Raw genomic sequence first — 12,925 nt, 5'->3', positions numbered from 1 at the left:
TTTGACGACATTTTTGTATGATTGTTAATTTATTCATTTGCTGGAAATTATAACTGAATTTAGAAATACTTTTGAAAATAAATCTTTGTGCTTAACAAACAAAACTGTACTCTCTCTCACAAAAAAAAAAAATAATAATAAAATAAAATAAAAATATTTACTAATGCTCAGCTTCTTAGACTTTACACACCTGAAACTTGTCTATAGCACTTGTTCACTGCTGCTCTTATAGTTGTGTAAACTGCTTCCTTGTCCTCATTTGTAAGTCGCTTTGGATAAAAGCGTCTGCTAAATGACTAAATGTAAATGTAATGCTTTTGCGCTATGCACTTAAGACTTTGCACCTAGATCATTAAAATAGAGCCCAAAATGTTCAAAAGTGTAGTGTTGTTTGCAGCTCATTTTTAATTTAGCCAGTGAAACAGCAAGTATTGTGAATAAGGTGCAAATGTATGACAAGCATAATTTGCACGAAAAGAGAGATAAAACGAATAGGTCCCTCTTTATCCATTCGTTCATTCATTTTCTTTTCAGCTTAATCCCTTTATTAATCCGGGGTCGCCACAGCGGAATAAATCGCCAACTTATCCAGCACGTTTTTGCGCAGCAGATGCACTTTCAGCCGCAACCCATCTCTGGGAAACATCCACACACTCATTCACAAATACACTCATACACTACGGACAATTTAGCCTACCCAATTCACCTGTACCGCATGTCTTTGGACCCAGAGGAAACCCACGTGGACGCAGGGAGAACACGCAAATTCCACACAGAAACGCCAACTGAGCCGAGGCTCGAACCAGCGACCCAGCGACCTTCTTGCTGTGAGGCGACAGCACTACCTACTGCGACACTGCATCGCCATCCCACTTTATATTAGAGAGAATTAAAAAATAAATAAAAAACAAACAAATCCAATATACTTACTGTGTTCATAATGTACTGCAGAACACTTCTGGTGCTCTTGAGGTGGGATACGGGTAGGGTTTGGTGGTGTGGGTTAGGGTGCAAGGGATGGACAACAGTGATGTATTATAGAAATTAATTGTAGATTTAATTACATGCAGGTATTAAATCAACCTTGAGTACAATGTAAAAACATTTTTAGTCAATAAGTATATTGTAACAACGGATTAATTTGAGCGCAAGTACATATTAGTTAAGGCCACCTAATATAAAGTAGGACCAAGAATGATTATAAAATAGTGGTACTTCTAACATCAAATAAATCTGGATGGTAGGTGGATAAAGATGCAAGTTTAAAGATTGAATAACTGCACACACAACTCTAGTTTTGTGTACTTGGGTATTTGTTGTTGTTACAGCAAGCCTCAGAGGAAACAAGAAAAGGTTCCCCTGTCAATTATAAACAGACTTGTGGGGACTTGTAGAGAGCTAATGTATTCCTTTAGGGCTGCGTCATGCAGTGCTCATAGGACCTGTGTTGTGCATCATAGACATTCTTCCCCTGTGGTATCTGACAAGAATAGGTAATGTAATAAGACTTTTTATAGTGTGTGAGTTGAATTCAAGTTTGCTGTGTGTGTGTTTTGCACATAAGAAACACATTGGTTATCCATGTATAACACGTGATGTGAGTCACTGCGATGCTAGCCGAGATGGTCATCTGGCCCCTGACATTTCCCAGAGCGCTGGACCGTAGATGGACTCCACCGTGTCAGGTCATCTTTGCATCACTCTAGAATTCATGTCTAGTCATTAAGTGTGGCACGTTTGCGTGTGCGTGCTAGACTTTTTTGGGCATCCTCTAGAAGTGCTAAATATGAAGCCAGCATTTGTATGTCATCCTGACCACTTTATGTTCATACCCCACCTACTTGGCATTTGAAATTTAACAAGTGAATATCTACCAAGCTGGAATATCTCAGTTTACTACATAAATTGTTTTTCACTTATGTTATTTGTTATCTGTGGGAGATAACTATTATTAGCAATACATTTGTTGTGTAAGGACCCCTCACAGTTCTTCCCCATGAATGCCAATTACTGTAAAAACTCTCTGTGATGGTGAGTACAACGTCAGCTCACATTAAACAGAGTGAGATATGAGTTGGCTGGCATGCTTAGAGAGATCCAACAGCAAATTCCAACTTTATTTATTTATTTGTTTGCTTGTTTGTTTGTGGGTGAAGGAGTACAGGTGGACTTGAGTTTAAATCCTAGTCTAGTTCGTTTGTTTATAATAATTTAAAAAAGTACACTTATTACGGATGAATGTTGATTCTGATATCACAGTTTGATTTTAACAATTGTAAAACAGAAGCTGTCGACATTTCTAAAATAATAATAATAATAATAAACAGCGAACATCAGTATGCAAATAGTAAGCTATTGAAATGAAAACAAGAGCCTCAAACCTGCATTTTAAGCTCTGTCTATTAGAATGTGCTTGATTTTAGAATATTTTTATAATAATAAAAACTTATAGAAACGTTTTTGGAAATTTATAAAATTGAAAACTGTTCATCCATTCATCCATCCATCCATCCATCCATCCATCCATCCATCCATCCATCCATCCATCCATCCATCCATCCATCCATCCATCCATCCATCCATCCATCCATCCATCCATCCATCCATCCATCCATCCATCCATCCATCCATCCATCCATCCCTGCTTCAGAGTTAATACATGTGAAAAACAGTATAAATTAGGCTCATGTATCTTACCTTAATCACAACCTACCTGATCACCTGCAAAATAAACAAACAAGGTCAAAATCCATCTAAATCCAACAATGCTGAACACCAACTAAACCCAGCCTGACTACTGTTAGCTGCTTTGTATTCAGCAGGGATGTTTTAGCCACAGCTTTACTACAAGCATTGCTGTATTATGGATAATCCATGACAGAAAAGGTGGGTCATGGATGACTTCACTCTTTTTGTCCTCTCTTAAAGTTCAAGCATTCTCTCTCTCATTAATTTGATCATCTACTTTCAGTCCCCTGGCTACGCAGGCCTAAAATCATGTGGTTCAAGAAATTGGTAAAAAGCATATTTTTAAAAATCCTCCCATATTCTGAGGTGAGCATCAAATCTGACTGTAAAATGCTCATTCACTCTGGTAATTAGATGTGTTTGAGACAGTCGTCTCACTCTCTCTTCCCCAGCTGTCTGCTCAAGTGACGTGTGAATCTTAAGCCTTCTCATTCACTAGCTAAGACTAATTACTGAATTTCTCTTGTGTTAGATGTCCTGGACCGTTTCTAATCCAACAAGATGCTCCACTTCAAATTGCTGACAGAGAAAAAGGCAGCATTTGTGCTACGCTTAGCTTTTGTCCTCAAGCTTTTTTTTTTTTGGCTTTATGTTCACGGAAATGCATGCCTTAGTAATTATAGGTCATTTGTTGGGCTCTTTTCGTAATTAGAAGTTTTAATTGTGCCTGCGGTACAAGGGAATTAGCTAAGCTTTACTCTCCAAAGTGAGCTTCATGTTTCCGCTGGTCTTTGTGAGGCACTTCCACTCATTGTACAACTGGCTTTGTGACATCAGTCAATTATAACCATTCATGAAAGCTCAAGTGCCTTTTTTCATGTTGATGACGAGTGGATGGAAATGTGGAGTCTCTGTTCCTGATCGTGAATTATTTGAACTGGGTGGCTGCTGCGCAAACACTCTGACACTGGTGTCTTTTTGGATAATGCATGTTTTGTTACAATTTTTGTAAATATTTTAAATTTAATAATTGTACGTTTTTGTTTGTCTTATTTGTTACCATCAAAAAAATAAGTTTATATCAGTTTTATTATTATATCTGTCATAGTCTCCTGAATTCAAAGTAATTTCAAGTAATTTTCAACTGTTTGTACACATAAAAGAAAGCTAAATTCTGTACTTGAAACAAGTATGAACACAAATACAGTATGTGTCTCAGATATTAACAATTACAGAAGGATACACACTTTAGAACAGTGGTTTTCAAAACTTTTTTTTAGTACCACCTCAAAAAAAAAAAAGTCTCTCCAAGTACTGTACCACCATAATGACCAGTATTGAAATACAGTAGTGTAGTAGGCCTAATCAAGCAGCTACAGCTCTACACAACTCAAAAACAAGAAAGATTAATTCATATTATTAAGAATATATAGTATTGTCAGCCACTTTAAACATTATAGTTTGAACATTAACTGAGCTCGCAGGAAAAAAAAAAAAACATGTTTAAATTAAAATATGCTTTTAAAAGTTAATAAAAAATGGCACTGTTCTTAAAAAGTAAAAAAAAAAACAGCTGTACTTGTAAAGTATTAAGGTATAGTAGCCTATTCATCAAAACCTGGAAATGTTGCATGGACCTAATAAATATAGGCTGTATGTCATAGTTATTTATATAAAATATAAATATAAAAATATTAAATTTGTATCCATTTTGAAATATATGTTACATGTACACATGATATATGTGTATATTTTTGAAATCTAAACATTAACTTGTATTTTAATATGATTTGGAGTTACATATTGAAAAAAGAAATTAGATCTGCTTACTGCTCGTCATTTAAAGTAGGCCTATGTGTGTCAGAAAAGCGAGTAATTTAACGCATACATACTGTACACTGCTTGACAAATTTATACCTGCGGCATTTTTGTGATTTGGTGCAAGTGAGATCACATCTTAAATAAATCGTGAAGTTTGCGTTAACTGCCCACCAACCACTGTTTTCTGGCAGACTCTGGTACGGTTCGTGGTTTCTCCTTCTGTGCACACGGAAACTTTAATTATAATCTACCTCAAGCTTCAAGCATGGCAAAGTTGCTTGAGTCTATGTTCTGTGTCTCCCACTATTTGAATCACTTCCAAATTAATTAGCCTAAATCTGAGGTAAGATTTAACATTTATGCCTTTTTGAACACAGCCATGGCTCATGACGAAAGCTATTGGTGACCTATTATTTAAAAGCAGAATTCATGTTACATCTCCATAGCTTGTGAAAACAAATATATATATATATATATATATATATATATATATATATATATATATATATATATATATATATATATATATATATATATATATATATAGCATACAGTGATGCTTTTAATTTATTGTAAGTTACTTATTAAGAAATGTGTCTGTAGCCTACTGTATATGACATGGGCCTACTGGTTGGAATATTTCTGCAGTGGTTTAAATTTGTCAAATTGTAAAAGTAGACTTTTCAAAAATAAAATAAATTAAATAAATTACTTAACAATGATATTAATAATTATTATTATAATTTACGAATAATATTTTTTTTTCATTTCTTAATAAATAGCCTACTTTAAATTAGGCCTATACAACCAATAATGATTTATATGGTTTTTTATATGAGATTAGAATATGTATTATTTTATATGGAATATTCTCAATAATATTTGTAAAGGAAACATTTGTAGATCCTATATGTGTCGTTTCTATATTTCAATTAATATGGAAAATGAGTGTATGTTTTTATCATAACTAATACTGGATTTTTTTTTTTTTTTACGTGTGTGTGTGTAAAACAATATCATTTTCAAAAAAATTATGGAGGTTTTCTCTAAAGAAGTAGTTACTCCACCCTGTTTAGAGCATCATTGTGGATGGTTTTATGTTATAAATAATGTGGTTCAATTGATAGATCTGCGACAGAAAAACTATGGTTTTGGGAAACACTGGTCACTACACTGTTCTTTTCCCAAACGATGCATCATACTTTGATAGTTCAGCTGTAAGTTATGTCGTTGTTTGGAAAACGCACCCCTGGTCTGCAAAAGCACTTCTCTAGCACATATCTGCTCTGCAAGCGTTGTGCGCCTCTTTCTCTTGCTTTGCGCCAAGTGGATTAATTTTTAAAAGTGTTTTCATTTTATTATTTTATTATATAGAGATTCCTCTGAGTACCACTAGAAGGAAGCCCACGCACCACTAGTAGTGCTCGTATCACAGTTTGAGAACCACTGCTTTAGAAAAATGGTTCATTAGTTAATGCTAATTAAGGTATTTACGAAAATGAACTAAGTATGAATAATCTTGCAAAGTATATAGTAATCATAGTTCACCATTAACTAAAGCATTATTAAAATCCAAAGTTGTGCTTGTTAACATTAGTTAATGCACTGTCAGTTAACATGAAGTAAAATTTAACTTAAATAAATGTAATGTTAATGAAATTTGGCACTACTTATGTGCTGTGCCAGTGTCACGCCGGTGTCATCTCTCAAACTCAAGTTTCAGAACTAAAAAAAACACTTGCAGTGATTGGCTTCCAATCATGGTCTTATAATAATAATAATAATAAAAAGATAAATGTTACATGTTACAAAACACATTGAACCACTTCTAAAGACTATGCCCATTTGAAAGCTTCAAAAAATGGTCACTATAGGCCTGCATGATTAATCGATTTTAAACCAAAATCGCATTTTAAAAAGGTGCGATTTTTCAAATCGAAAAAGCTGCAATTATTTTGATTATTACTATGGCGAGGGGGGCGAGAGCGAGTAATTAAAACGATTTAACTAACGTTACTTAAAAAGCAGACAACTGTTACAGCAGAACCCACGAGCCCCTATTACATTGCTGTGGAGATGAAATGAAAGCAAATTATATATTATATATATATAAATATACTTAAAAATTATACATTTTAATACAAGAATTCTTGTCCTGTAAAGTAAAATCTAAAATTGTGTGTGGAAAGCATTGTCATAAAAATCAATATGAAAAATTGTAATACAATCTAAATGTAATGGTTTTAAAGGTTGTATATATATCTTTATATAATATTTTATATACAATTTATTTAATTGAATTTAAAGTACTGTAGTTATTATCTTAATTTGTCATGACAACTGAGAACTTTATTGGGAAAAAATGGTTTTAAATAAACAAAAGCATAGTGTAGTGTACTTTATGGTTATTCTTGGTCTTGCTTTGTTGCTGTTAAAATCACCACATCAAACCTGTAGCTCTTTTATGAAATCATAGTAAATCACATTTTAAATCGCAGTTTTGATCAGATAAATTGCGATTAGATTCTCCAGTTCATGCAGCCCTAGTCACTAGTACTACACAACACCCTTATACAGCATGTTTATCTTTAAAAAAGGCTTAAAACGAAGTAAATTATGGGGTAATTGTGTTATTTATTCATTGAGTAAACTTTTAACTCCTTTAAAAGAGTTTGACACACAAAAGTAGAAAACTTTTTTCAGTAAATCATTTCACATACTACAAATGTCATTTTGTTTAACATGCAACATAAAAAGTTGTTAGAGCAGAGATCAAGGTCCTGTAATGCAATTTGAATGTGTAAATAAATGAAAAACACACATAAAGCATGAGCTATGTTAATTGAAACTGTTAATTGATATATATTTTTTATAGTGTTATCAATTCTCACTTTATTCTCACTCGACTCTCTCTCTCTCTCTTTCTCTCTCATAAATATGCAAGCTTTAAACACTTTATTTTACATTAGGAGCAAGGTTCAGTTATATTTTTATTTGTGCTTTTGCTAATTTTTTTATTTGTTCAGATGTCATATAAGACTACTTTTATAGTTAAATGAGATAGTAGCTGCATTACGTGGATGTAGCACATTCATATTATGACTTATATCTGTCTGTCTTGTTGTGACAGTTTTGCTCGAATCAAAGCTTTTCAGCATTGTAATTCCCTCTAACATATGCACTATATATATATATATATATATATATATATATATATATATATATATATATATATATATATATATATATATATATATATATATATATATATATATATATATATATATGTGTGTGTGTGTGTGTGTGTGTGTGTGTGTGTGTGTGTGTGTGTGGTGTGTGTGTGTATATATATATATATATATATATATATATATATATATATATATATATTAGTGCATGTACTGTATATCAGCACCAGCAACATACTTTCTTTACTGATTTCATGAAAGCCGATAACAAGCCAGCAATAGCAATAAAGAATTGTAGTGCTCATCTGACAGAGCTGTCCGCATGATCCATGACTGATAATAGCTACAAGGATGGCACAGCAAACAAATCCCATCATCGCTACAACATCCACTAACAAAATGAAAACTCCAGCTTGTTGTAAGCGAGTTGTGTCTGGTCCCAAATTATCCATATCAAAGAGTGGTAAATGGTGAAAAGATGATGTGCTCGTGTGCTGCACAGTTTTGACACTGCGGGCTGATGTTTAACAACTTTCTGCCCACAATGGGGTTCATTGAAGTTCATTTTGTTGTGGTTTTGTTGAACTTGGATGCCATGATGAAATGACTGAGAGCACCAAAGGGAGAGATCTAGATGAAGAGACAGATTGCCTGACATTTAAACTTCTAAAATGCACTTGACAGCTGCTGTCAAACTCTTAACAAATCGTTGAAGCTTTTATTCAAACCTTAACCTTGATATCTGCTTTGCCCTGTTTAAAATTGTCTGCAGAAGAACAAGCGAATCGTTTAAGTCTATGATAGACACATCAAAATATGGCTTTGTTAAATAATCTTTCTACCACCAGGTAGTAGGGTACAGTGGATTTTTTTTTCATGCATATTTACAGTTAAAATGCTATTTTTAATTATTAAAAATAAATACAAATATTTACCCATTTACTTTTCAAAGCACAAAACGTTAAATTAATTAAATACTGGAAGCCTCAGTATTAAGTAAAAACGTAATGCGCAATTAGTGTAAAATAATAAATTAGCTATACTATACTAAAATGTGTTTTGACAGTTTACATGAATAATGGAATATCGGATGACATCAAAGCAGAATACCACTGAAAGAGGTGCATCTGAAGCAAATGTATTGTATTACTCAGAATTAACACATAATTGCACCTTGTTGATTGAAGGTATGTAAGAATAGCAACACTACAGTTCAAATAGAATCATTTTACTCAATTAATTTACTCTATCAAGCTGTTCATCAGATGTATAGAATGTGTGTCCTTTGCAGACAAATGAAATTATATATATATATATATATATATATATATATATATATATATATATATATATATATATATATATATATATATATATATATATATATACGAGCAATGCCATGTAAATGTCATCCTTGCGGTGAAAAAAATTAGGTTTTCGCCAAAATATTAAAACCGTTTCGCGTTTTTTGTGTGAGCAAGTATTTTAAACTGCTTTAAAAATTCTCAAAAATGTCTGTTAATGTTTTCAAACAATTAAATTTGATTTACCAAAATCACACAAGTGCCAATTTCACTTCTGTCACATAACAGAAACACTGTTATGACACATCCATAACGGAGGTTTTTTCTCATAAATGCAAAAAATGTCACATAAAATAAAATTAATCATGTTTGTTCAATAGAGAGCTGACTCTTATCCTTATGATTAGCATTGTTTATTTTGGGTTGTGCAGTTTAGTTTACAGAATTTCTACAAAGTATGTTGTATACTGTTAACTCGCTAACTTTTTTCGTCATATCCATAATGCATGCATATTTTCCCTATTTAAAATATAAAAAATGTTTACAGATTGAAATTTTTCTGATCCCTTAACTCTGTGGTTAGTTGTTTTGGAAAATATAAACAGATGTTTCAATATAATGTTAACATATATTTTCTTTGTAAATTTATGTTTTGAGATTTTACTGCATGTGTGGACTTACTCACATACAGTAGCCTACTATGTAAGGTGTGCAATCTGGCACAATGACAAAAATCATGAAAATAAATCTTCTTTATTTTGGTCTCTTGTCAAGACAAGATCTAAAACAGACCTAAAACTTTAGGAATTAAGACAAAGCAAGGTTGTAAAACTCTTATTTGTATCTATGATTTTACTTTCGGTCTCAGATTTCACTCCCTGGAACATCTGACATCATGTACCTCACACATAGGACATGTGTTAGGGTTTCCCTTGCATTTACTCTTGTCAACTATCGATTTGACACACACCATACAGTGACTGTACACCACACAGTCATACATGTAAAGCACAAATAATGTCCTTCAATTCGCTCACGTCCAGCGGCTGTCATCCTTGAACCAGTCTCCATCATTGTAAGCTGTCTGCTTTTCTGTCTGTTCCATTGCTCAGTTTGTTAGATGTTTGCTCCCACTTTCCTTTGCAGTCTAAAGTGCATCGAACGCACTTCACATGATTTCACATGTAAATCACTCGTGCCTCGTCCACGTCTGCACAGACTGCACAACTTTTTATAGGGTGTTATTTAATAAGCTATATGTGTACATACAGTACATTGCATTATTTTTCAATTATGCTGTGCATAATGATTGCAAAATGTTATCTTGTTAATTGCAATCATGATATTTAAATTATTTAAAATACATCATTTAACTGTATATGTGCTGGCTGAAATAAAGAAGTACAAGACAATCTAGGGGAACCGATTGTTCAACTTTATTATTTTTATTATTTACTATTATATATTTTTTTTTAACTTGTCAAAAGTGAATGAGTGCAAATGTCATTTGTCTTTGATTAGTTGCACTGTTGCACCAGTGTAGTCTTGGTTACTGATGTGCAAAGGAAGTGCCTTCTGCAAACTGACTTTTCAGGGTCGTAAAGTTTAATGTCAACTTTGGTTCCACACAAACTTACTTCTTGAAAATTTTTATAAAGAACCTTGCCATTCAGCAAACCCGGCATTGGCATTAGCTGTACTCTTATCACACACTGATATATGACTGTGATGGCGGCAAAAAGTGAAACATATTTTCACACAGGGCTGTGTAGTTTTGGATTTTGTTTACCCTTAATAATAAAAACATTTGTTTAAAAATTGCAAGATGTGTTTACTTGTGTTATCTTTGACTGATATTTAAATTAGTTTGATGATCTGAAACGATAAAGTGTGACAAACATGCAAAAAAAAAATTATAAATCAGTAAGAGGCAAACACTTTTTCACACACGGTATACAGTATGCAGTGATGTGTTTTAATTGATTCATCTGTTCTGGTTATGTGTTCACAGTGTTTGGTTTTTGAAGATGCTCCAAATGGGGTGAAGGCGGGTCTGGCAGCTGGCATGCAGGTGGTGATGATCCCTGATGATAACCTGGACCGCAGCCTCACCCACGAAGCAACCTTACTGCTCAGAAACATGGAAGACTTCAGACCAGAACTCTTCGGTCTCCCAGCCTACGCGTAAGGACAGCAATCACCACAGTGATTTCAGTTCCACTACGCTTTATCCTGTCAATTTTTGAAAAATGAAATCAGGCTGCAGTGTAACTCCTGCAATCAAAAACAGGAGAAACTAATCTCTACCATTATTTCTGTCAGCCATGGATTTGCTGTTCAGGGACACAACGGAATGCTGATTGTTTCGATTTTATTTTTTATTTTTGGCCAATCACAACACTGAATCTCTTTCCTTTGACCACCCTGATGACACAAGACAAATTTGATTATGCTGCTCAATTAGCCTCAGTGAAACCATTAGGATTTATTGACATTTTGCGTTTTAGCCAATTACTGTGTGACATTTCTTTATTTATATACTTTTTTTTTTTTATCCAGTGCAAGTGGCTCAAGCTGTAATGTTTGCATCACTTTAAATAAATCTCCAATTCAGAGCTCACAACTTTCCAGTCATGGTTTAAATTTACAGTATGTAATGGTTTAACTAACCAGCTAGACCAGCCGTGTTTTCTATTAGCGTTACCTTTCCTCCTCACAGAGGTCTATTAAAATACCAAAGCGAGTTTTGAGTTTGAACCATGTGGCGTAATCCAATAAAGGGGATTGGAGAGCGCAGTCGTCTTTCATCTTCTTCCAGTGTCCGCCTTCACAGAGCTGGAGTTAGCATGTTCACTCATTTCAGCGCTGTCCAACATCTCACAGAGTTCAAGACCGTCTTCTTTCAGCCTTCCCCTCTGGTAGAAAGAAAAGGGATTTTTTTATGCCAGCATCCACTTCTTCCTTCGCATATGCCGTGTCCTTTCATCCTTAAAGATGGAGTAATCTGGAAAGCTTTTCCTTCTTTAGGACTTTCCACTCCCAGAAGGGCTTTTACATGTCATTTCACACCTGACGGATCTAAGGCTTAGGGTGTGAGGGACTGGGGCTTGTGTTAGTGTGCCTTAGAAATGAACTTTGTTTATTAAAGAACAATATTCCTAATGGTGGAATTGATTTCTGGGTATTTTAACCTCTACGAAGGATTAAAAAAATACTTGTTTTTACTACAGGGCTGTTGAATGCTTGACTGTGATTGGTTGATTCAAAGAAGTTATTTTAAGGGAAACACAGATAAAGTAGTTCCAGGCAGGTTTTGACTGAATTACAGTTTGGAAGAGACATACGAAAATGCATAAAAACCATAAAATGTTTTAAAATACAATATCTGAGAAATGTCATTAGATACGAATTCATTAGATACTAGTAGCTATTTAATAGGTACAAGTACTTATTAATTATATAGTACTTTTGAAATAGATACTATTTAAAATTTACTAGTACACATTTATTAAATACTAGTTCTTGTTTGATGTGTTACTATATCTATTAAATAGATACTATCTAAATAATAAGTACTAGTACCTAATGAAGTACTAGTATATATTAATTAGGTTCTAGTATCTAATTAATAGATACTGGTACCTAATGATTAACTACGAGTACATAACAATATGTACTAGTCCCAGCTAGAATACATACTAGTTAAAACTGAATAGTTGATAGCTGAATGACAGATCCCATAGAAATCAATGGATTTTTTTGTATTTTTTATTTGTTACTAGTAACAACAGAATAGTTACTAGTCACTATTATAAATTGAGTATTAGTATCTATTTAATAAGTACTACTACCCAATGAATAGATACTAGTATCTAATGAATAAGTATTAGTATCTAATGAATAAGTACTAGTATCTAATACATA

General features: G+C 33.3%; 1 protein-coding gene across 1 annotated transcript in view; it reads left to right on the top strand.

Annotated features, from left to right (window-relative positions):
* The window catches only part of pudp (pseudouridine 5'-phosphatase), a 42,110-nt gene extending 29,728 nt beyond the window's left edge, over positions 1 to 12,382 (top strand). Inside the window, exon 4 of the mRNA XM_056475105.1 lies at positions 11,013 to 12,382. Within this exon, the coding sequence (XP_056331080.1) occupies positions 11,013 to 11,189 (177 nt within the window). The 3' untranslated portion in view covers positions 11,190 to 12,382. The remainder of the gene's footprint in view (positions 1 to 11,012) is intronic.
* The last annotated feature ends 543 nt before the right edge of the window (positions 12,383 to 12,925 follow it).

This window comes from Danio aesculapii, chromosome 1, assembly GCF_903798145.1.
Source record: "Danio aesculapii chromosome 1, fDanAes4.1, whole genome shotgun sequence".
NCBI classification, from domain to species: Eukaryota; Metazoa; Chordata; class Actinopteri; order Cypriniformes; family Danionidae; genus Danio; species Danio aesculapii.
The sequence above is the reverse complement of the archived record's forward strand: the minus strand, read 5'-3'. Positions and strand labels throughout refer to the sequence as shown.